Below are 23,144 nucleotides of genomic sequence, written 5' to 3' on the forward strand. Positions count from 1 at the left end.
CCACCCCCGCCCCCGCCCCCGCTTCCGCCGCCTCCTGCGCAACCACAATCTCAAGTCGAGCAGAGTCTTGGTGGCCTGGTGAAAGACGAAGAGGACGGCGCAAAAGTCGCAGATCTGCTCGATTCCGCGGGTGACAGAGAAACATCCGAGGAATTGGTCAGGTGAGAAATATATTATGTTAATAATAATTTCGTTTATTGTATAATAACGAAAATTTAAAAGTACTATAGCTCTATATAGATATTTATTATTCAAGAGTTATAAATTTTATATAAGATATTTAGAAATATATGTTGTTATTTTTGAATATATACTTCCAATTTTCTTTTTTCCAATTTTCACTTTTAATGATAAATTTTAATTATAATAATTCTGAAATCTTTAATACGAAAATGGGTTACTTATAATATAATTATAAAAAACTATTTATAAAAAATTAAGTTTTACTTTTTTTATTTTAAATGAATGTGATTTAAAAGAGGAGAATTGATAAAATAATAAAATGGAATAATTATTTTGCAGGTTTGCTCCACAGAAGGATGAGAGGACGGCAATTGATGGACAAGTCAGAAGATCTCGTCACATCTCGAGGGACCATTACATTTCAAGGTAAGGAATTTTATTCTTTTTATCCTTGAAACGAATTTTTTAACTATATTCATTAATTAAATATCATTAATATATTAATTATCGCAAAAATTAATAAAGATCGACAAAATTAATTCTATTTAAATTAAATAAACAAATATTTTTGTAAAATATTCATATATTTAATATTGTTACAATTAGTTAGGTTATCATAATATAAAATAATAAATTTTTTTCTTTCTTCATATTTATATATTTACAAATTAATTAATTCTTCATGCATCATATATTATTTTTCATGTAGATGAATTTATCTAATCGACATGTTAAATATATGTTCACGCAAAAAATTGAACTTCATATGAGATATTAAAAAAATTAAAACTACTGTGTCTGATATTATTTAAATTATAAATAAATTTTTAATAAATTTAATTGATTGTAAAAATTAATGTAATATAAAAAATTCAATTTCAATTCGAATTCAATTCTTTGATACGATATATCAAGATAGATTCAATATATTTTTGCTGAATTTGAATTATAAAAAAATTTCAATTTCAATTTAAATTCAATTCTTTGATACGATATATCAAAATAGATTCAATATATTTTTTCTATATCATAATACAATTAAATTCATAAAAAGAAAAAAAAATCAATCGCGAAAGTTTTACGTTGATCCTCGATTTTGGATAAGATACATAAAAGTATCCAACGTCGAGTTTAACGTATTATAATCTACAACAAGAAGGAGATTACAGAAAAACGAGTTGAGGCAGGTTGAGGTATCATAGCCCGTTGGCCGAAAGTACGAGAGTGAGGCAAGATGAGGGGGTAACTCTTAGGAAGGATTTTACCGGTCCTACGAGAATTTCTCCAAGTACCATTGACCGAATATTCGATAACAGCAACAGGAGGCAATATGGCATGGGTATCGTTGGAAGATTTTTGGGGTGAGTTTTCAAATATATCCCTTGAGTATATTTAATGCGGCTAATAGCCAAATATCAATTTGCAAATTTGATTTGTTTATCAAGTAAAGTATTTTAATACTCATAAGAACCTAATGAATTTTTAATTTAATTTTTTAATTTTTTATATTTATTTATTATTTCAATATAGTTAAATTTTATTATTTTATTAATATGTCTTTTTATAAATTAGAGAGAGAGAGAGAGAGAGAGAGAAAAGAGAAGAGAAGAGAAAAATGAAATATAAAGTAATTCTTTCGTTAGAAATATCGAAAACATTAATAATAAATATATAAATATATAAATAAATATATAAATAATATATATAATAATATATATATATAAATAATATATATAATATATATAAATAAANAGGAAAGATTATATTCACAATTAAATTATTATAAAAAAAAATGCAAATCAAAAAAGATTAGAAAATAATAATATATAAAAATGCACGTAACATCAAACTAATTAAATGTAACGAAACTGTTCTTCATATTTATATATATAAATTAACATAAATTTATAAACATTCTTTTTATTAAACAATTATATGAAAATATTTTATTACATATATATTAATTGATAAAAAAATATTACAAAACTATTCTTTATTAATATATTAAATTATTATTTCATTTAACATGATTAATCTATTTTTTATTTTTTATGAATCAATCAATCATTCTTATCAATCAATCAATCATTCTTATTCTAATACTTTAATAAAAAAAAAAAGTTCAAATAATTAAAGTATAATTATTATAATTAATAACATTGCAATTAATACAATACCAGTAAAAAACTTTATATTTCAAAAATATAAATAATCAACAACATGTAAATTTAAATAAAATATAATCTTTATGTAGAATAAAAGATACAATTGATAACTTTGTTCGAAATCGATATCTCATATCGTTTTTGAGATGTGAAAATTTAAAGTATATCCATACACATAAATATGAACAAAAGATGAATGGGATCGAACTCGTGTGACCTATATTCTTTCCTGAAAACGCGCAATAATACGGAGAAGACGTTGAGTCATCGTCTGTCATTGCATGTTTATGAAACTTGCGATAGGTCAGTGAATGCGTGCGAGGAAAAGATCTGAAAATGGCAAAAAATTACCGTTCTTTTTTTACAATGATATCTCAAGAACGAGAAGTCGGATCGATATGAAATAAAAAAGATTTTAAAAATGAAGATTTCCTCTTTCTTCTAATTGTAAATTTATTTAAAAATTGTTACTTGTTTTTCATTAATAATCGAATAAAATTTTAATAATTGGATTAAAATTGGATTAAAATCAGGATATTCAAGTTATAATATTCGATTGAATTCATGATTAATAAATAATCTTATTATAATAATACTTCATAATAATATTCGTAACTCTGTATCGAAACTTTGTAAAGTTTTGAATCAAAATTTACATAAGACAAAATAGGATAATGGAAATATTTTATTTATAATATTTATTTATTATCATTATGAATATTGTATCGAATAATTATTTCATAAATATTTTATTGAACATGTGAATCTATAAATTTATGAAAATATTTTATATTATATTTTAATATAAATTGCGTTATGATATTCGATAATTTTTAATAATTTTGTTACCCTAATATTTTATCGTTGAATTTATCCGTAACATAAAAAATATGTTAACACAATGCGATTAAAAATAAAGTCGTCAAAAAATAAAGAAAAATTAACAATACGTCAAACGTTATTATTATTAATTTGGAATTTTCTCGTATATATGTGCGTTTAATCAGATATCGGCTAGTCATTATATATTAATACGATTGCTGTTCCAAATTGATGAAAAAATTGATTTCAAAACGATCAAAATAAATGAATTTCCACGTGAATAATTTTATCGGCCAATATTTTTTTTCTCTTACAAGTTTTCGTACATATAATATATATATTTTAATTCCAAGATTTGCAATTAATTTCTAATATTTTTTAATTAAAAATCTTACAAGACTTCGAATCTTGAGAAATGCTTCAATCGCAAACGATTTAAATTTTAAAAATGTTATTTCTAAAATAACATTTTAAGATTTATAATTAATTTCAATATCATTTTTTATTCTAAAATTTTCTATATTTTACTCCATAATTTTGAATTTTAATATATAGATTGATCGCAAGGCCAACTCTTAAATTCTTCAATTAAATTCATACATTGTAAAATCCTTATTTTTAAAGTTTTAAAGTTTAAAAATAGAAGAAAAAAGAAGAAAAAATAGAAAAAGATGAAAGAAAGGAACGAAAGAAGGATAAAATGAAATTAGAGGATGGAAATTTGTCTTTCCTACATTTATTTTATACCATTGCCCCGCGGATAAGATGATAACACGGTTTTATTGAAACAACTTTCTCGCTCTCCTTCATTTTGCTTTAATGATTGCACGAAGGTTTTGTCATGTAGGTACGATCCAGTTTGAGATACACGCAGAACACAAGTAACAAACGTGGATAAATGGCAAGTGTCAGAAGTGAGAGGGAGGAAAAAAAAATCCATGACAACAAAGCGTCTTGCTAGGGTGGCATGATATTTAAAAAAAAAACCAGGGATATAGTTATCCATCATGCGGTATAGCTTTCATACCTATCAGATCTCTGTTCGCTTGTCATGAAAAGTTATTATTTATCGACAACAACTTCATAAAAATAGATAGTACATAATAATAGATAATATTTGTAAATTCATTTGTGTTAATTTTAAATATAATTATTAATTTTGCAAAACAAAGAGAAAAGATATTTAAAAAGATTATTGATATTGATTGATATAAAAATGTAAATCTTTCTTTATGGAAAATACATGTTATCTTTTTTGAAATATTTTCTTAAAGAGAAGATATTTTCAGATCCAGATATGATAATGCTATAATATTTTATAACTGAAATTATTTTCATTTATTATGGTTACAACCTTTTAAATGTTGCCTATTGTTCCAAAGTACTCTTGAGCTAGTTTTGAGAAGAGATAAAAATCATATAATGGATTTAAATTAAAAAAAATAGGCGATATGAAATCGCAAAAATATATTTGACCAAATTTAAGTGATGTTGAAATTCATATAACGACGTTATGTTTCATTTCCATAATTAGTAATACATACATATTCATAAATCTCATTGTCAAATCATTTGTTATTGCAATCGAATTAAAATTGATAAAATATTGGAGATAAAATATATATGTAGTTATACATTTAAAATAGCAAAATGATATTTGTATAATATTGCCAAATCTTGAAAATTAAGATCATTCTAATTACTTTTTAAACATTTTTATCTTGTATGAATTAAAGAAGATCAAAAAATAAATTAATTTTTATAATAATTTATTTGATTGATATTATCGGACATTATAAGGACCAATTTATAAATAATAAGGATTTATTTAATACATTATTTGTATATATGTATAAAAGAAGAATAAAAGAAAAATGAAAAAAATATAGATTATTATAAAGCAAATTAACCCATGAAATGAATTTAAATTAATTGTAACAGATTTTTATTTCACTATATATATTAAATTTTATATGTAAATGATAAATTTTGAAAGAGTAGAATATAGAAAGATTTTAATGAGAAGAAACTAATACTTTTTAATAAATTTATTATTCGTTTGTTTTATAATAGAAATATGAATCATAAATTAAAAAATTTATAAATTTTGAAAAATTTTTTGTAATAATTTTTGAATAAAAATAAAACAATAAAATATAATCTAGAACATAATAAATATGAAATAATATAAATTTAATGAAATTATAACTATAAATTTTATACAAAAATTAATTAATATTTAACGATGAGAATATGAAGGAAAATCTTTTTATATAGATAAATTCTTAATTTATATCATAAAATATTATTTTAATTTATGTATAATCTAAATAATATATCTTAATTCTATATTTATTATATAAAAAAATAAAAATTATAGACATAAGAAATTTGATAAGTAATTAAGGACTTAAGAAGAAATTATTTAAAATAAATTATTCAAAAATTCTGAAAATTAAAAAAATAATAATTTAAATATAAAAAATTTATATTAATAGATATTTAATATTATATTTTGAAATAATATCTTATAAGATATCAAAATTATTCTGTGATTGCAGAAGATCATTTCGAAAAAGCGTATCCCAGAAACCAGACGTTAGAAAACAGCTGGACGATTTCGAAGATCATCGTCCTTATTTTACCTATTGGATCACCACTGTTCAAATTCTTATTCTGATAATATCGTTAGCATGCTACGGTTTCGGACCTGTGGGTATGGATCTCAGTCATAGATCAGGCTTGGTAAGTTCCTGAATTTTTAATTTTTATTTTTCTTAAATTAAACAAAAAGTTTTTCTTAAAAAAAAAAGTTTAAAAGATAATATAATTATCTACTAAAATATAAAATTATAAATTATATAATATAATAAATTCTAAAATTTTTAAAAGAATAATAGAAAGTAAGATTCAGCATACATATTATAAAATTTTTTTTTATATTTTTTTTTTAATATTCTATATTCGATAAAATATTCATATAAAAAATGTCATACATAAATTTAATTTTCTTAAAAAAGTTATTTATTACATAATTATGAATTATACAATGAATTATGTAATTTTTAGAAAATACAAAATATTTAACTTCTTATTGATTAGTATAAAAGTTTCTCTATAATTTTTCATTTTCTTCAAGCATTTTTATCAAAAATATAATATACAGTATAATTTAATCTTATTAAAAAAATTATTTTAAAAATATAATTTTTAGAAACGATATGATACATAAAATCAAGTTTCAAAATATTCTAATTCTAATAAATAATAATTTCTTTATAATTTCACAAAAAATGTGAAAAAAATCAAAAAATATCTAAAATAAATATACATAATTTACTAAATCATATAATTAAAATAAATACGAAATAAATACAAATAACATGTTACATTTTGATAAATATAAAAATTTCTCCATTTTTTATATCATTATTATCAAAAATGCAATGTATCAAAAAATATCACAGAATTCAATATCAATTTGTCAGAAGATTAAAATTTCATGATAATTTTCAATACACAACAGGTTCTCGTTACCAGTCTATCGTTGCAACAAGTGGACTACCAGGAACCAGCGAATTTCTGGTTTGGTCCGAGGGCCGCTGATTTGATTCATCTAGGGGCGAAGTTTGCACCGTGTATGCGCCGTGATATTAAAATTCTGAAGGAGATCGATGTCTGGCGGGAAAGGGAGCGGGACACAGCGTGTTGTATAAGGAACGATGACTCTGGCTGCGTGCAATCCAGCAAAGCGGATTGCTCTGTGAGTTGTTATTTCGTTTTCAATTTCGAAAATTAAATATAACTCAAATCAAATATATATATATATATATATTTCATCTTTCCTCCGTTTGTGTTTATAATATAATTTTCTCTCTTTTGCGAACCAACTGGTCCGAGGATTGAGATCGACTGCCACGGTAAATTTATTTCTTTTTTGTTTCCAGCTGTATAGATATTCAAGATATTGATATATATTTATTTATATTATATTAAAAATAAATATCGTATCATATTTGTAGATATAGATTGTAGATATAGATGTAGAGATAGATTTATTTTTATATGTCATCGTCGATCATAAATTATTAAATATTAATACAATTTTGAATATGAATAATTGAATTTTATTATTTAGAAAATTAACATTTATTGATGAAGGAAATTATAAATCATTTTAATAAATTATGAATTGTAATGATTATTAATGATTCATGATAATTATTATTAATTATTAATGTAATTTAATAATTTTTTAACAAATTATATTACATGAATTTCTTATAATATTGTGAAAATAAAATTGTAATCTAAATTTTAAAATTCTATTAATATATAATATACATATAATATGATATTAGTAATATATACAATAAATTTTTTGTTCAAAATATATAAATGACTGGTGATTTATGGTTGAACATATCCATTTCAAAAATTTTTAATTATTTCAAAAATTTTTAATTATTTCAAAAATTTTTAATTATTTCAAAAATTTAGAATTTATTAAAATTGAAAATTAATATTGGAATGATAACAAATTTGCATGTATCATAAATTTTTAATTTTAAATTTTTTATTTATTGTATCTCATGAATATATTATGATTATAAAATTAGAATACAATATCTACATGGAAAAAATGGGGACCTGGGGACAGTGGACCGGGAGGACGCATAAGTGGGTCAGTTTGCGGGTTGGATCCAAAATTCTGCGATGCTCCAGCTAGTATAGCACCTTACGAATGGCCAGATGATATTACCAAATGGCCCATTTGTCGAAAAACTAATCCGTTCAATCAACGATTTAGGTAAATTCGTCATCCAAAGATCCAATTTATATCATTTACATCATCTCTTAATATGTTTAATTTTTCAAAAAAAATTTAATTTTCTTAAATTTTGTTAAATTTTAAAGACAAGCTGTTTTAAATCTTTAAATATAAGTTAAATCTTTTTATTTCTTGAATTTTGTTTATTTATAATAATTTTTATTTTTATTTTTATTTGTTCTCTTTTAAATAACATATATAGGCCTATATCTATTTTTATATTTTTATATTAAAATCATTTATAAAAAAAAATTTATTTATAAAAAATAAAAATTTATTTATAAAAAATAAAAATTTATTTCCTTATGTCTTATATAAAAATAAAAAAATAAGTTAATATGATCCATTATTCATATATGAAAGTTGTTTTTTTTATATTAAAATGATTTTAATATAAAATAATTTCTAGAACATTAAGAGTTAAAAATTTTTATTAATTGTGTAAATATTTCATCAAATATTAAAAGATATTTTCATATGTATAATTTTTCATTTTTACATAACTTCTTAATATATGAATCTTAATATATGAATCCATTAAAAAAATCTATTAAAAATTCGAAAGCTGTTAATAAACACTTGTGTTAAGAATAAAAATTGAATAGTTTTATTTCCAAATAAATTCATGCATTTATATTTTTAAAAACTCTTTTTACTGAAAAGATTCTTCCGCTAACTTTTTTCATGAATAATATCGAGGAAAACGTTTTGGATTGCTCAACAGTAGAAACGGAAGTCAACGGGGCAATGGAAATTTCCCAGTGGGTCGATACAAGGATAAGATGGCAGAACACATGGTCTGCGAGGTAATCGGACATCCATGTTGCATCGGGATCCACGGGATGTGTCGCATTACCACAAAAGAATACTGTGATTTTGTACACGGATACTTCCACGAAGAAGCATCCCTCTGTTCTCAGGTCGAGTGTTTGCACGATGTCTGCGGTATGATACCCTTTCTTCATCCCGAGTGGCCTGATCAATTCTATAGGCTCTTCACCACCATGTTTCTTCATGCTGGGTACGTAAAATATTATTTAAAATTTTTAGAACTATTGTCCAAATAAAATATGTATTTAAATTAGTATATTTGGAAATGTTTGCTTAATTCTTAAAAATGTATCCTAGAATGATATTTAAAAATTGATTATATATCTTATCATATTTTTGTTTATGAAATATATTTTTTTTTTATGTAATATATCTACATAAATGTATAAATCTATATTTGAAAATTATTTAATTTCTAGATGTTTTGTTATGTTATATTATGTTATATCATATCTAATTGATCATAAATTTGAAATATTATTATGTGAAAAAATAAATGTCTTAAACTTTTAATAAAAATAAATAAATTAATAATTAATAACATAATTTATTTAAAAAATTGATTATCTTCAATTTGATAATATTATAATTTAATCAATCAAAATTTAAATCAGAATACAGTATATCAATCAGTACAAATGCTTTATTTAAAAGTGATTAGAGAATATTTTATTAAAAAAACAATTTTACTAAATTATTGAATTGCTTTTGTACATTTTATTTGCAGAATTCTTCATCTATCAATCACACTATTGGTTCAGTATTTCTTAATGCGAGACTTGGAGAAGTTAACTGGCTCATTGCGTATTGCTTTGATTTATTTCATCGGAGCACTTGCTGGAAATCTAGCCAGTGCGATATTCGTTCCTTACAGGGCAGAGGTAAGCTACATTTTAATTTATAAAATTAATTTTGAAATACATAAATATAAGATTTATTTTCAATTTAATCATCTTCTCATATAAAATAAATTATATAAAATTCAAATCATTTTCAATCAAAATTTATCTTTTTATATTAATTTGGAAAATTCTAGGAAGAAATCGTTTCATAATTCAATTTAAACTTAAATAAATTATATGATTTATATATTACTATCAAAAATAACATCTTTTAAATATAAAATAATATATATATATTTTAATAATTTACACGCACATATATATATACATATATATATATATATAAATTTTTGAATATAAATTAAATATCAATATTTTTCTGTAATATTAACTTCTTCGAAATTTATTTCATTTCGGTTTTATGCAGATAAATTTGATGATTTAATCAAATAATCAAATTAATTAAATAACTTATAAATCATTATTAAAATAATATATAACATGTTATAATTTATTTATCAATCTGTTAAAAAATAAAAAATTTATAATATAATCAAATTATTCATATAATAAAAGTCCACTTAATTTCCTTCCACAACGATTTTTTGCTCAATTTATAAAAGTTTATATGAAATTTTATAAAATATACTTTCCAAAATGTATAATATATCAAATGTTTTAAATTTAACAAGAATTTTATAAAAATTATAAATACTTAATTTTTAATTTACAAATTGTTAAGAATCTCCAATTCTATTATAAAAATATTCATATAAATGCAACAATAATATTTATAATATTTATAAAAATATGCATATAAATGCAACAATATTCAATTAATTCAAATTAATTCAATTATTCAAATTATAAAAAGATCAATTAGAATTTGAAAAAAAAAGAATTGAAAATACAGATATTATTTAAAATTTCATTCATATTAAAAGTTAAAAATTAAATATTCATATTGCAAACCGTGATAATTAATAAATTCCAAAGATAATAACTTTCTATCTAGACAATCTTACATATTCATATTCATATTCACAATTTTCATATCCATTTGAAATAAAAATTAAAATGTTAATCTAAAAAGAGGAGAAAAATTATGCAAAAGAAAAATTTGAAATTAATAGCCATCGAATAAAGCCATTAAAATATTATATATACACGATAAAAAAAAGACGATTAAAATTACATTTCATGATACATCATAAAAACGAAAAATCTTGTACACTATATATGTTAGACCATATCATATAGAAGTTTTAATGAATTTCTCATAAGGCGTTTAATGGATGCATTTCATTGTGTATCACCAATTTAATCGAATCTTTGATCCTAATCGAATGAAATAATTGATCAGAAGTCACTGTTGCACTTATATCCATGAAAAGGATAACACAGTCATAAGCATTTCCTTTACGTCATTCCTCCTTGGTCTTATTGCCCAACAGTTTATCCTCTTAACACTTTGGTAAACTCTAAGTTATACATCAATTCTATTCCCTCTAGTCTTTCTCTATTCCGAATGTTTCTCCTCTATCAGGAGCGTACACTCATGAATTAAGGTATTCATCTTGATAGGTGGTATAAAGGGGCGGACAGAAAGCATCGTTCCTCGAGAACTAATACCGTCCAATTTGTTCTAATTAGTTTGGTTAAACGTACCTTCCACTCGAGGGAGCTCCGCCTCCTTCACCCTTTACAAAGTATAGTGTTAATTATTGTTTCACCTAGACTATTTAAGGAAATATGGTCGCAAACGTTAACGTCATTCCCGTTACGTAGATTATCGATAACTCGTATCATTCAACAACTGTATTTATTGCTAAGGTTTATATTAACTCTTTAAATCTTAAATGATTATTTAAAAATTATGAAACTTATGTAGGGAATAAATATTCGTAGAGCACGTTTGAAAAATTGATTTTAAAAGATAAAATAAATATAAAAATTGGTATATAAAAGTATTGATTGAAGCTTATTTAATTTTTAATTTATATTTTAATTAATTTATATTAAGCTTAATTTAGAGATAATTATTATATCGCCAATTAATGATGTAAAATTTAATTGAAAATATAGAAGTAATATTAACAATATTATAATAAATGTATTTTCTCTCCATTTAGACAAGATCTTTATAAAAATTTATATTTTTCAAAAATTTCAAGATTATTTTTGTAATCATCAAAAATTTCAACAATAATTTTAAAGTTTATAAAATCAATTATAAAAAATAATAAATAATAAAACTTTATTTGTTATAAAAGTATATTTATTATAAATAATAATATTGAGAATAATAATAATGAAATATTCAAGATTTATACAAGAATCCGATATTCAATTAAAAATTCAAAATTTCATAAAGTCCAGATTTCAAAATTTTAACTTATTTTACGTTTTTTATATTTTTATTCATATTTTTATTCTTAATTTATATTTTACCTAATGCATCATTGGTCTTATTCATCTTTTCTTTTATAAATCTTTTTGATATTAAATCCAAATAAGAGTATTCCAATTAAAAGATAGTATATAAAGTAGTAAATAAAAAAGTAAATGAAAGTAAATAACAGAGAAAATTTCCATATTTGATCGTCTATGTTCTGTAAAAATTCTTTATATGGATTAGTATTAATTAATTAATGTTAATTAATTTAAATTATTATTTTACGTTTATTGTTGTAAACATCATCCAAATATAATGTTCTATACTATAAAATTGACAATTGACAATTGTTTGTGTATATTCGGTAAATATCATCTAAAGTCAATAATAATATCGAAAAGATTAATTTTAATTATATCTTCAATACTAAAAAGTAAGATTATAATACATCTATTGTTATTGAGAAATGTTAGAAAATCTCAACATTTATTAGCTATAAATTTTAAAAATAAATATTAAGAAGAATTCATAAAAATAGTAATAAATTATATTTAGCAAGAAACTTTTGAAATGATGAGATGGTTTATATTTAAATATTATACATATATAATTTATCTTAAAATACACATTTCATTTTATATATAATTACTATATAATCTTTATAAAAAAAGGTTCATAAAATTTTAACATTTTAATTAACATTTTAATATAAATAATAATATAAAAATATAAATAAATAGATATAAACATTATAATATAATATGAATAAAATATATAAATAAATTTAATATAAATAAAAAAAATATTTGCGTAAATTAAATGAAATAAATTATAGACAATAAAACTAAATTAGATGAAAATAAAATAAAATAGCAAATTTCTTTACTCTATTTCTATCCCTTTCAATATAGATTTAAATTGCTCAGAATGTAGATTAAAAACATAGCTTTTTATATTATAAAAGTTATAGTATTTTTAATAAATTTCATTTTGCGTTTAATTGAATTTTTCTAGAGATATTGAATTCAATCAAACGAATATCTCTCAAAATATCTCTCAAAGAATTCAATCATTTCTATATTTTCTGTTCCAAATATTTTGATATGATTTAAAATTTATATATAATATAAAATAAAAAATAAAAGTATCACATAAATAATTTTAGCAAATTTTATATGAAAAAAACTGCATAGACATAAATATTGTAAACCTTAAAAAGTTTGTAATTTTTTTATTTTTTAAAATTAATAAATTATCAGACAAATTAAAATAAATGTAAGAAAAAATTAATTTTTGAGAAAATCATAAAATTATATTAAAATTTTAATAAGTTTGAATATATATAACATAATATATATAATATAATTGACAATATAATAACATAAATATAACAACACAATTTCATATATATAGTATAAATTCCATTTTACATAATCATGATAGAATACTATAATAAATAAATATTATAAGCATTGAATCAGTTCCAAATTCTAATTTTTTTAGACTTTTATTTTTTTCCTTATTACTCATATATATTTATAAAATCTTTTTTTTTCTTACATATCATAATCAAAAATTCAATATACTTATTATATTTATTTTAAATGGATTATTATATAATGATTGGATTATTATATAATAATTATGGAAACAAGATATCCATTAAATAAAAAACATTAAATAAAAATAAAAAAATAATCAAAAATCCAATATATTTATTATATTTATTTTGAATGGATTATTATATAATAATTATGAAAACAAGACATTCATTAAATAAAAAACATAATAAATAAGAATAATTATTAATTATTATTAAAAATTCATTATAATCTCTAATTTACTTAAATTTTAATTGTTATTAATTTCATTATATATATTAGATTATATATTACATATAGACCACAACCTTGATCTCATTTTTATTTTATTAGCATTATTTTTTCTATTAAAAATTAAAATAAATTGAAAAAATGTAAAAATGAAAAAATTAATAAAATATTTGTCAATTAATAGTTATTTAGTATTTTATTAGTATATAATATTATTTAGTATATATATTTAATAGTTACGTATAAGATTTATTATAGAATAAAAAAGATTTAGCAAGGATATTAAATAACCATCAAACATTTCTTTTGATAATTGCAAATATAATTTATTTCATTCTAACTCTTACAGTATTTAAATTTTCGGATTATTCTTGAAAAGTGTCAATTTTAATCCATTAAAGAAGTTCTTAATTTTCAATTTTTTTATATTTTATATATTAGTATTTATATCATTATTAATTTTATACAAATATTATAAAAATAAGGGAAAAACAATCAAAATATTATCTAATAATTTCATTATTTTTGATATTTCATTACATATATCATTTCAAACATCATTATCATTATTTATAATAATTTTATTAATATTATAATATTGTTAATATTTATTATTATTACTTTTGTATTTATAATTATTTGTTAATATTTGTAATTATTATATTACATTATATTAATATTAATAATATTAATATTAATAATTATTTTATCAATATTGTATTTGTCTATTGTCTATTTTTTATTAATTATAATTAAAAGTACTTTTATATCATTACGTAATTTAAATTATCTAAAACAGATTCAAGACATTCAACCAAATATGTCAGAAAACATTACTTCATAATATAAGAGAATATTTTAACAGTTGGATTAAAGTCGAATCCGCAATGAATAAATATACAATATTACAATATTACAAATAATTCAAATATTACAATATAAAGGCTACTTTATTCAAAATCTTATAACTAGACTATGTTTTATATATATATATAAATGGTTTTGTTTTATATATGAAAAATTCAGAAGTATATAAATATAGAAAATATATATAACATGTAAAAAATTTATGTGAAACCTAAACTATAATTATTATTAATTATTAATATTTATTTGTTACATTCCTCTTGGCTCTTATTTCTTTATTTTTGTTATAAAAATATTTTTACATAAATATTCTTAGTTAACTTATAATACTTGAATATCATTTCTAAAATGAAATAAATTATATAATTTCAGGTCGGACCAGCAGGAGCACATTTTGCCCTCCTCGCAACGTTGATCGTCGAGGTATTGCACTGTTGGCCGATGTTGAAGCATCCACGACGAGCCTTATCCAAGCTGATTTTCATCCTCATAGGCTTACTAATCCTTGGCATTCTTCCATGGGTGGATAACTACGCTCACCTATTCGGTTTCATCTTCGGTTTCCTCGCTGCTTATGCTTTGTTACCATTTATCTCATTTGGCCAGTATGATCGTCGTCGCAAGATCTGGCTGATATGGATTTGCATGATTCTCATCGTCGTTCTGTTCACCCTCCTTCTAGCTCTCTTCTACAACGTACCGGTGTATGAGTGCGAGGTGTGCAAACTGTTCAACTGCATCCCGTTCACACGTGACTTTTGCGCTTCGCAAAACATTAATTTCAAGCGGGAAGAACCCGTATGACACACGGGGCCGTGTTTCGAAGTCGAGTTCGAACCATTGTTACATGTGATCGAGGGTCAAACGAGGCTCTACACAAGCTTGATCGTGCTGGCTCTGCTATTTTCAAATCGACGCGGAAATTACGATTGAACGATGAAAATAATGTTACAAAGAACCTAACGCCAAGGAATCTGGAGATAACTCGTCCACGACGAACGACACTGCCTTAAAGTAAAATAAACTCCACCGGGATCCTCGGTGTGTTCTACGGTGGGATGTAAATATTAGAAAAAAAAAAAAATAATAAAACGCGCCTTTAATGTAACACGATTATCGTTATCAAAGATCGTGGTATGAGGATGGATGTCTGATTGAACAGTAATGATAAAACCTGATGGATCGAAATGGAAGAGTGTTGCATACGAAACGAAAAAAAATTGAATCGTCGAATATTTAAAGCTTCTGACCCTCTTCGAATGTTTAGAAAAGAGAAAATGAATACACATGTATATATAAAACGAAGACTCTTGTTACTTATATATATACATATACAAGCGTAAGAACGACTTTACTAAGTTTAATTTTAAAAAGGAGAGAAAGGGGGTAGAGAGGAACGTTGAAAGTGTCTAAAGCGTACCTCCCAAGCTGGAACTATCTGTGATGGTGAACACACGATTGTCTTCGAGAATATTTTTCATAAGAGAGAGAGAGAGAAAGAGAGAGAGAGAGAGAGAGAGAGAGAGAGAGAGAGAGAGAGAGAGCGAGAGAGAGCGAGAGAGAGCGAGAGAGAGCGAGAGAGAGCGAGAGAGAGCGAGAGAGAGCGAGAGAGAGCGAGAGAGAGCGAGAGAGAGCGAGAGAGAGCGAGAGAGAGCGAGAGAGAGCGAGAGAGAGCGAGAGAGAGCGAGAGAGAGAAAGAAAAAAAAAAAAAGAAAAAAAAGAGAGAAAGGGAGAGAGAGAGAGAGAGAGAGAGAGAGAGAGAGAGATAAAAAAGAGAAAAATCATTCAGAAAGAAAGGATCTTATTGCTGATGAATCGGATGAGCTTAACTCTCCGCAAGACCTGAATGGTGAAGATAAACAATTAAAAGAAAAAAAGAATCAAGAAGAAGACGACATCGAGAAGAAAGTGTTGTAACGAGTAAATCCCGCGATGAAGAGGAAAATAAAAACGAATCAATTTTTTATAATGGTGTTCGAGAGAGGAAGAAATTGATGAAAGGAGCGATTATCAGAAAACATTTAATCAATTTTCACCTTGTATATAATTATAGATGCGATCGGATGGAGAGAAGCAAGGAGTTGGAAATGAAAAAGAGAAAATTATGAACGAGAAAATATGCAGGAGGGGCGATTAATTACAGTCAGATAGGATAAAAGAAAAAAAAGAGAAAGCAAAGAAAAAAAGAAAAAGAAACAACACTGTGACATTCGTGAATGTGTATTTTATTATAACGGGTATGTAAATGTAAGAAACGAGGAAAAATTGTGAAAAGGAATGAGAGAGAGAGAGAACGAGGAATAAAAGAGAGAGAGAGAATGAATCTATTCGTCTGTATCTTAATCGCGTGTAATCGATGATAATTGAGTATGTACACACGAGAAATAAAAATAGCAATAGCGAACGTGATGTGCCACAATGTGGAGATCGTCGCAAAAAATAAATGTGAAAGTGATTCGAGGTAAGAAAAAAAAGAAGAAAAAAAGAAAAGAAACGCATTTCTTCTAAATATTGTATCGCACGTTCGTGATCTCATTCATTTTAACGTAGCATGCTCGACAAGGAAGTCGATTAAGGTTTCGTTGACGCAGCTACGTCGATCGGTTCACGGGAATCATAGAAACATGCCAGTGGAAGGAAAATGTGCTTTCTGCTTTCGTATCTTTGTGATTTTTTTAAATATTGGTGATAAATGGAAATTTGAAAAAAATTTCAGTTTTTTTAATTTTAAATGAATTGATTATTTGATAAAATATTGTAATTTAAGTTATTTTATTAATATAAGAATTTTTATTATATCTTGGAATATTTATTTTTTTAAGAAAAAATATATTATTTATTATTATTGGAGAGAAATAAATTTTATTTTATGAAGCATTGAAATAGTTTAGGAGTATAAAGATTATTTTTTATTATTTTTCATTTTAAAAATGAAAGTTTAATTAGAATCAGCATTAATTCATTAAGTAGTATTATTAAAAATTATAGATGCAAAGTGAATTATATAAATATATAAATCTTTCTCTTTAAGTGTATATTATTACAAAATATAAAATTATTTTACATATTATCATATGTATTATATTATTTCTTTAATAATACATATCAAAAATTTTTTAATTTTTTACAAATTGCATATCATTATCATTATCATTATCTATATCTTTGTTTGAATAAAAAATTTTTTAATTTTTAAAATTTTATTTTAAAAAAATGATTATCTCAAATTTAAGATCTTGAAAATTTATTTATTATTTATTAATAAGAATAAATAAGTATTATTTTAATGTATGTAGTATTAAATCGAATTGAATATACGTAGGCAAAAGCATTATTTCCTTCTCTCAATAATTTTTTCGTACAATTTTTAAAAACGTAATAAGAATAGTATCATGATGCCTATTGATTCTTAACGATTTTTTTTCGAATTTCATAAATTCGAAGGCATGGTTTTCTATCCTCGTATGTGTTGAGCATGCCACGAGAAAACAGTGATTCGTACACAATAATGTAAAATCGATAATATTCATAATCACTCGAAAATATTCATAAGTATAATATTAATCGGAATAACGTGATAATTATCTCGAGGTATAAACCTACTTTTTCAAAAGAAAAAAACTTATTGGTAAAAAAAAAAAAAAGAAGAGAGAAAAGAGAAGGACGCGTCTCTTATGATGATATATTAAACGCATATAACGATTTGATTATTCTTCATATAACCGATAAACGATTTTTATACATTTCTCTGCGTATAATATATCGCTAGCGCTTGAACAAAAAAAAAGAAAGAAGAAAAAGTCTCAAAATTTATGGCGAAATGATTCTCTTTCATTTTTCATCGGCGATGATTAAGAAGAGATAAGAAAATATTAATTTAAATTAAAACATTTTCTGGCTTGAATATACATAATATATATAATCATAAACAAACTTGTAAACGAAAAAAAAATTCTTGAAAGTACAATGAAAGCCATGATTAAGTATATTTTACTTCGATTCGTATGTATATTTCCCCTTTTTTCTTTTTTTTTTTTTATATTTGATCAATATGATAAAATCAGAGAGTTAAAGCTCTCTGTGAATTAATGGCAAATGCGACAATTACGATAATCGAAAACCATGCTCGATGAAGGAAAAAATAATTAATTCGTCGTATCTTTCGACCAAATTTCATATTTTTCAATTTAGAATCATGTATAATCCCTTCATGCTTCCTTATCGACTATTTTTTACCATTTGCCCGACCAGACTACGCACAAGTTTCTACTCCCCTTAATGACCGGTTAACACGAATTCATTCATGTTTTTCTATACGAACAAATCAATATTATAAAACAATTAAACAAAAATTAATGAATGTTAGCTCAAAAAGTTATTCTCAAGGCGTGGTTAAGATTAGATTTTTTCTCTTTCATGAAAATTATTATCTTGGATGAATCTGATAAGAATAATGTTCCTTGATTAAATGAATATTCAACATGTAAAATTTTTAACGAATATTTCTTTCCGATAAATGTTTCTTTTAATATTTTTCAAAATAAGATTAAGTGGCTGTGAATATGATATAATTAATTACAGAAACTTGATTAAATATCGCACGAATTTTTCCAGTTTTCTAAATCTTTTTCTAACCTTCTTTTAAAAGAAATGAAAGTCTGATTTTTTTGAGAAACATTATCTTTTCAAGATTTTTAATTTCAATTTTTTAATTTCAATTTTCAATTTTCAATTTTTGAAAAAAATTTCAATTAAATTTGTTTTTAAATAAATTCCTTTTTAAAAAAATATTTTCTAATATATTTTTATGAGGAAAAATATTTAAAATGTACTATAAATATTAATAAATTTATTAAATTTAATTTTATTAGAATTTTCAGTTATTTTAAACTTTATGAAAAGTATAATGTATAAAAATTCGTAATACTTCCTTATATTATATAAAATTTTGCAAAAGAAATTTTAATTAATTATGAAAAAAATTAGAAATTTCTATAACTAAAACAAGAAAGCACAATAAAATAAGGTTATATCTGACCACTCACACAATATTTATAACTTGTATCAATTTCGTGTGAATTGCAAAAGTAAACAATTTTCTGTAAACACATTACTCACAAGTATGGTATGATATCATATGCAAAACTATCTATACTTTTTATCATTTTCTATTCTACTATTAATTTTTCATAAAACGAAAGAGAATGAACATTAATCAAAATCTGTCTTCAATTGATTTTTTAATTATAAAATAATGAACTGGAAGAATCATAGCCAAATTCATTTTATTGTGTAATAAATTCACCGATAAATAAAGTCATTAAATTAAATGATTTAAACGAAACAAATCACTAAATATATTTTATTTTAAAAAATCATTAAATAATTTAAATTATACAATAACGAATTCTAGCGGCGGAATTTGAACTTCTCATGATAGTACACGCATTAACAAATTACATTCGAATTAAAACGATTTGACATTGCAAAAGTATTTGTGTTAAAAATTGATTAAAATTATTATGTATATAAAAATATTTATTTATATTTTTCAATTATTTAATAAATACATATTTGGTAGAACAGTAAAATATAATCTAAGTTAATAAATTACGACAATTTTATAACTTATACGACAATTTTTAAACTTATAAAAATATTATTTGAATTAAACTTTTGATCAAATTTTTAATACAAATATCTTTATGTGTTTATTGTATTTCTTGAGTAAAAGTGAAATGATACATGTTATTTTGTAAAAAAAGATATAAATAATATTTCTTGAATTTTTTAGTATAATATAAATTTTTTTAAATTTCTTGAATTTTAATATAATATGAATTTTTTTAAATAAATATTTCGTTAAAAATGAACAATTGAAAAAGATTTAAATTGTATTAGTCTATGAAGATAATAATAATAATTTTTTATTTTTTGTTATATAAATTTTTTTATGTATAATATAATATTTTGTTTTTATGTATAATATAATGTGATTCAATTTTATGATAAAAATTTAAATTAATTAAAAATAATAATATAATATAATATAATATATATACTTAAAATCTTAAATATAATGTATTTTAAAATTTAATCTTTTAAATAATTTGTGAAATAAAAAAATCTAAATTAATGTTATCTAATTGTTTTGAAAAAAAAATATTAAATTGTTAAAATCAAAAGAAAGTTGAAAAATTTTATTAATTTTTTTATCCAAATATAAAATATCTAATATGCTATAGTTAAATGTTTAATATGTTATAACTTTAAAATAGTAATGTAATTTTAATATCAATTCCTCTTTTTCATTCTGATTAATATATTTTTATATTAATAACTGATTTAATTGAAATTTTATTAGAATATTACATTTTCTTTAGAAATTAAGAAAACATTGTATCATTTTACTTTTTCCATATCGAATCTCGACAAAAATTAAAATTTTCATTACTACAAACATATACATTATATTTTCTCAATAATTTTAATAATGTTATTAATTTTATTATTTTTTTTTATTATTATTATTATTATTTTTCATTAAATATTTATTGTTGTTATATCCTTACATGTAAAAAGAAAATATTGTTAATTTTTTTTATAGATTTCTTTTGCATAATTAAATTAAAAGTTAATAATAATAAATTTAATAATGAAATTAAATAAATGAAATTATTAAAATGATAAATTTTAATTCATTCTATTTATCACAAAATCTATAATTTATAACTTATTAATATCATTATTTAATAAATTATTGTGCAAGAGAGACGATAATTATCTGAAATTTATAAAAAAACTACAAACAAATCTAAAAAAAAATTTTATATATGAAAAATAAAATATTAATAGCAACAAAAGTGTTAAATAGTCGAATAAATATAGCACAAGTCCATATTATGAACAGAATCAGACAGATAAGATTAATTTTATTGCAATAAAAAATCATGATTGTCGATCGACAAGAGAATATAATTTAATCAAGAATTTTTATCATGATTTCATAATAAAATAATGAATGGCAAACATAAGAATCATTGAAAATTGTTTGAAAAATTTGAGAAACTTTGTGATAAATGATCGAGCAAAAGGCGAGAAAAAGCGAGAAAAGGATTAGAAAACGATGAAGATAGGAATAGATTGTGAAAAATGGAAAGATAGGAAGGGGGTCCAGGACCTTTGAACACTCAGAAATACACATACAGAAGACACGTATAAACATGTACTTACCATCAACACACACTGAAATTTTCGGATATATAAATATATAAATATATAAATATGAGTATATATAAATATAACACATATACATAAAGAAGAAAAAAAATAAGTACGAATTAAGGACTGAGATGGACCGAGGTGGCGATTGTCGACGAGCAACATATTGTTATTATTGTAAATGTGTCATATACAGGTAATAGCATGTCATACAAGCGAGAAAGAGAGAAAGAGAGAAAGTGTGTATGCGTGTAGAAAAAAGAGAGAATGAAAGATGGATGAAAAAAATGAAAACAAGAAGGAAAAAAATAAAAATTTGAATGGAAGAAATTTGAGAAATACCTTCGATATTTCCATACCGATCACGGCGAGGTGGAATATCGTCTTTCGCCTGCGGGGATGATCGGAGTTGACTGCGTTATATTTGCCTAATCTTCAGAGAGAAAGTTAAAATTCTAATATATTATAATTTCATTATTTTATTAATTATTGATTATTTTAAATATGTTAAAATATATTATTAGAAATATTAAAATTTATTATTATTATCAAAGTGTAAAATATTTTTTTATTAAAAATTTTCTTTTTTTAAATTTTATGAAGTATTATATTGTGATAAAAGATATCTATTTATATATTTTTTATTGTAAAATAAAAAATGTTTTTATTTTAAATTTTAATATTATAATCTATTATTTTAAAATAAGATTTAAGATATTTCATTATGAAATATATTTTGAATTTTTTTTTTCCTAAAATATAATTTGTGATGCAAGTTTATTATTTTGAAAGATTTATTTTTTTATTATTATTTTTTGAAAGATAATTCTAAAATAAGAATAAATATTTCATTATTTTGTAATGAATTTCCTATTGATAAAAAATATAGAGTAGTGTATGGAACAATATGAAAAATTTGAAACATTTTTAAAAATATTATTATATGAATAATATTTGTTCAATGTTTAAAAAATATACAGTAATAATAGAATATAATACATATATTTTATTAAAATTTTGATATTTTAATAATTCTAAGTCTATTATGCACAATTACCTCAAACATTGAAAAATTTCTTATCAAATTATGATATTTAATAAATTGATTGAATATTTAATGAGTTCATAAAAAGTGAATCAAAAAACTGATCAAAC

The 23,144-nt window shown here is 22.3% G+C and overlaps 1 protein-coding gene across 4 annotated transcripts in view; it reads left to right on the forward strand.

Moving 5' to 3' along the window:
• LOC102670659 (inactive rhomboid protein 1) overlaps window positions 1-16,303 on the forward strand; it is a 394,154-nt gene extending 377,851 nt beyond the window's left edge. For 3 of the 4 annotated variants that reach the window (XM_031508529.1, XM_031508528.1, XM_031508530.1), the window contains 10 exons: window positions 1-161; window positions 523-609; window positions 1,371-1,544; window positions 5,732-5,915; window positions 6,697-6,933; window positions 7,064-7,090; window positions 7,790-7,980; window positions 8,726-9,022; window positions 9,560-9,713; window positions 15,141-16,303. The exon at window positions 1-161 is cut by the window's left edge and continues 3 nt beyond it. In XM_031508529.1, the coding sequence (XP_031364389.1) occupies window positions 1-161; window positions 523-609; window positions 1,371-1,544; window positions 5,732-5,915; window positions 6,697-6,933; window positions 7,064-7,090; window positions 7,790-7,980; window positions 8,726-9,022; window positions 9,560-9,713; window positions 15,141-15,572 (1,944 nt within the window). In that variant the 3' untranslated portion in view covers window positions 15,573-16,303. The remainder of the gene's footprint in view (window positions 162-522; window positions 610-1,370; window positions 1,545-5,731; window positions 5,916-6,696; window positions 6,934-7,063; window positions 7,091-7,789; window positions 7,981-8,725; window positions 9,023-9,559; window positions 9,714-15,140) is intronic. The other variant, XM_031508531.1, reaches the window with a different exon arrangement.
• Window positions 16,304-23,144: the final 6,841 nt, after the last annotated feature.

Source organism: Apis dorsata, unplaced genomic scaffold (assembly GCF_000469605.1).
Source record: "Apis dorsata unplaced genomic scaffold, Apis dorsata 1.3 scaffold_88, whole genome shotgun sequence".
Classification (NCBI taxonomy): Eukaryota; Metazoa; Arthropoda; class Insecta; order Hymenoptera; family Apidae; genus Apis; species Apis dorsata.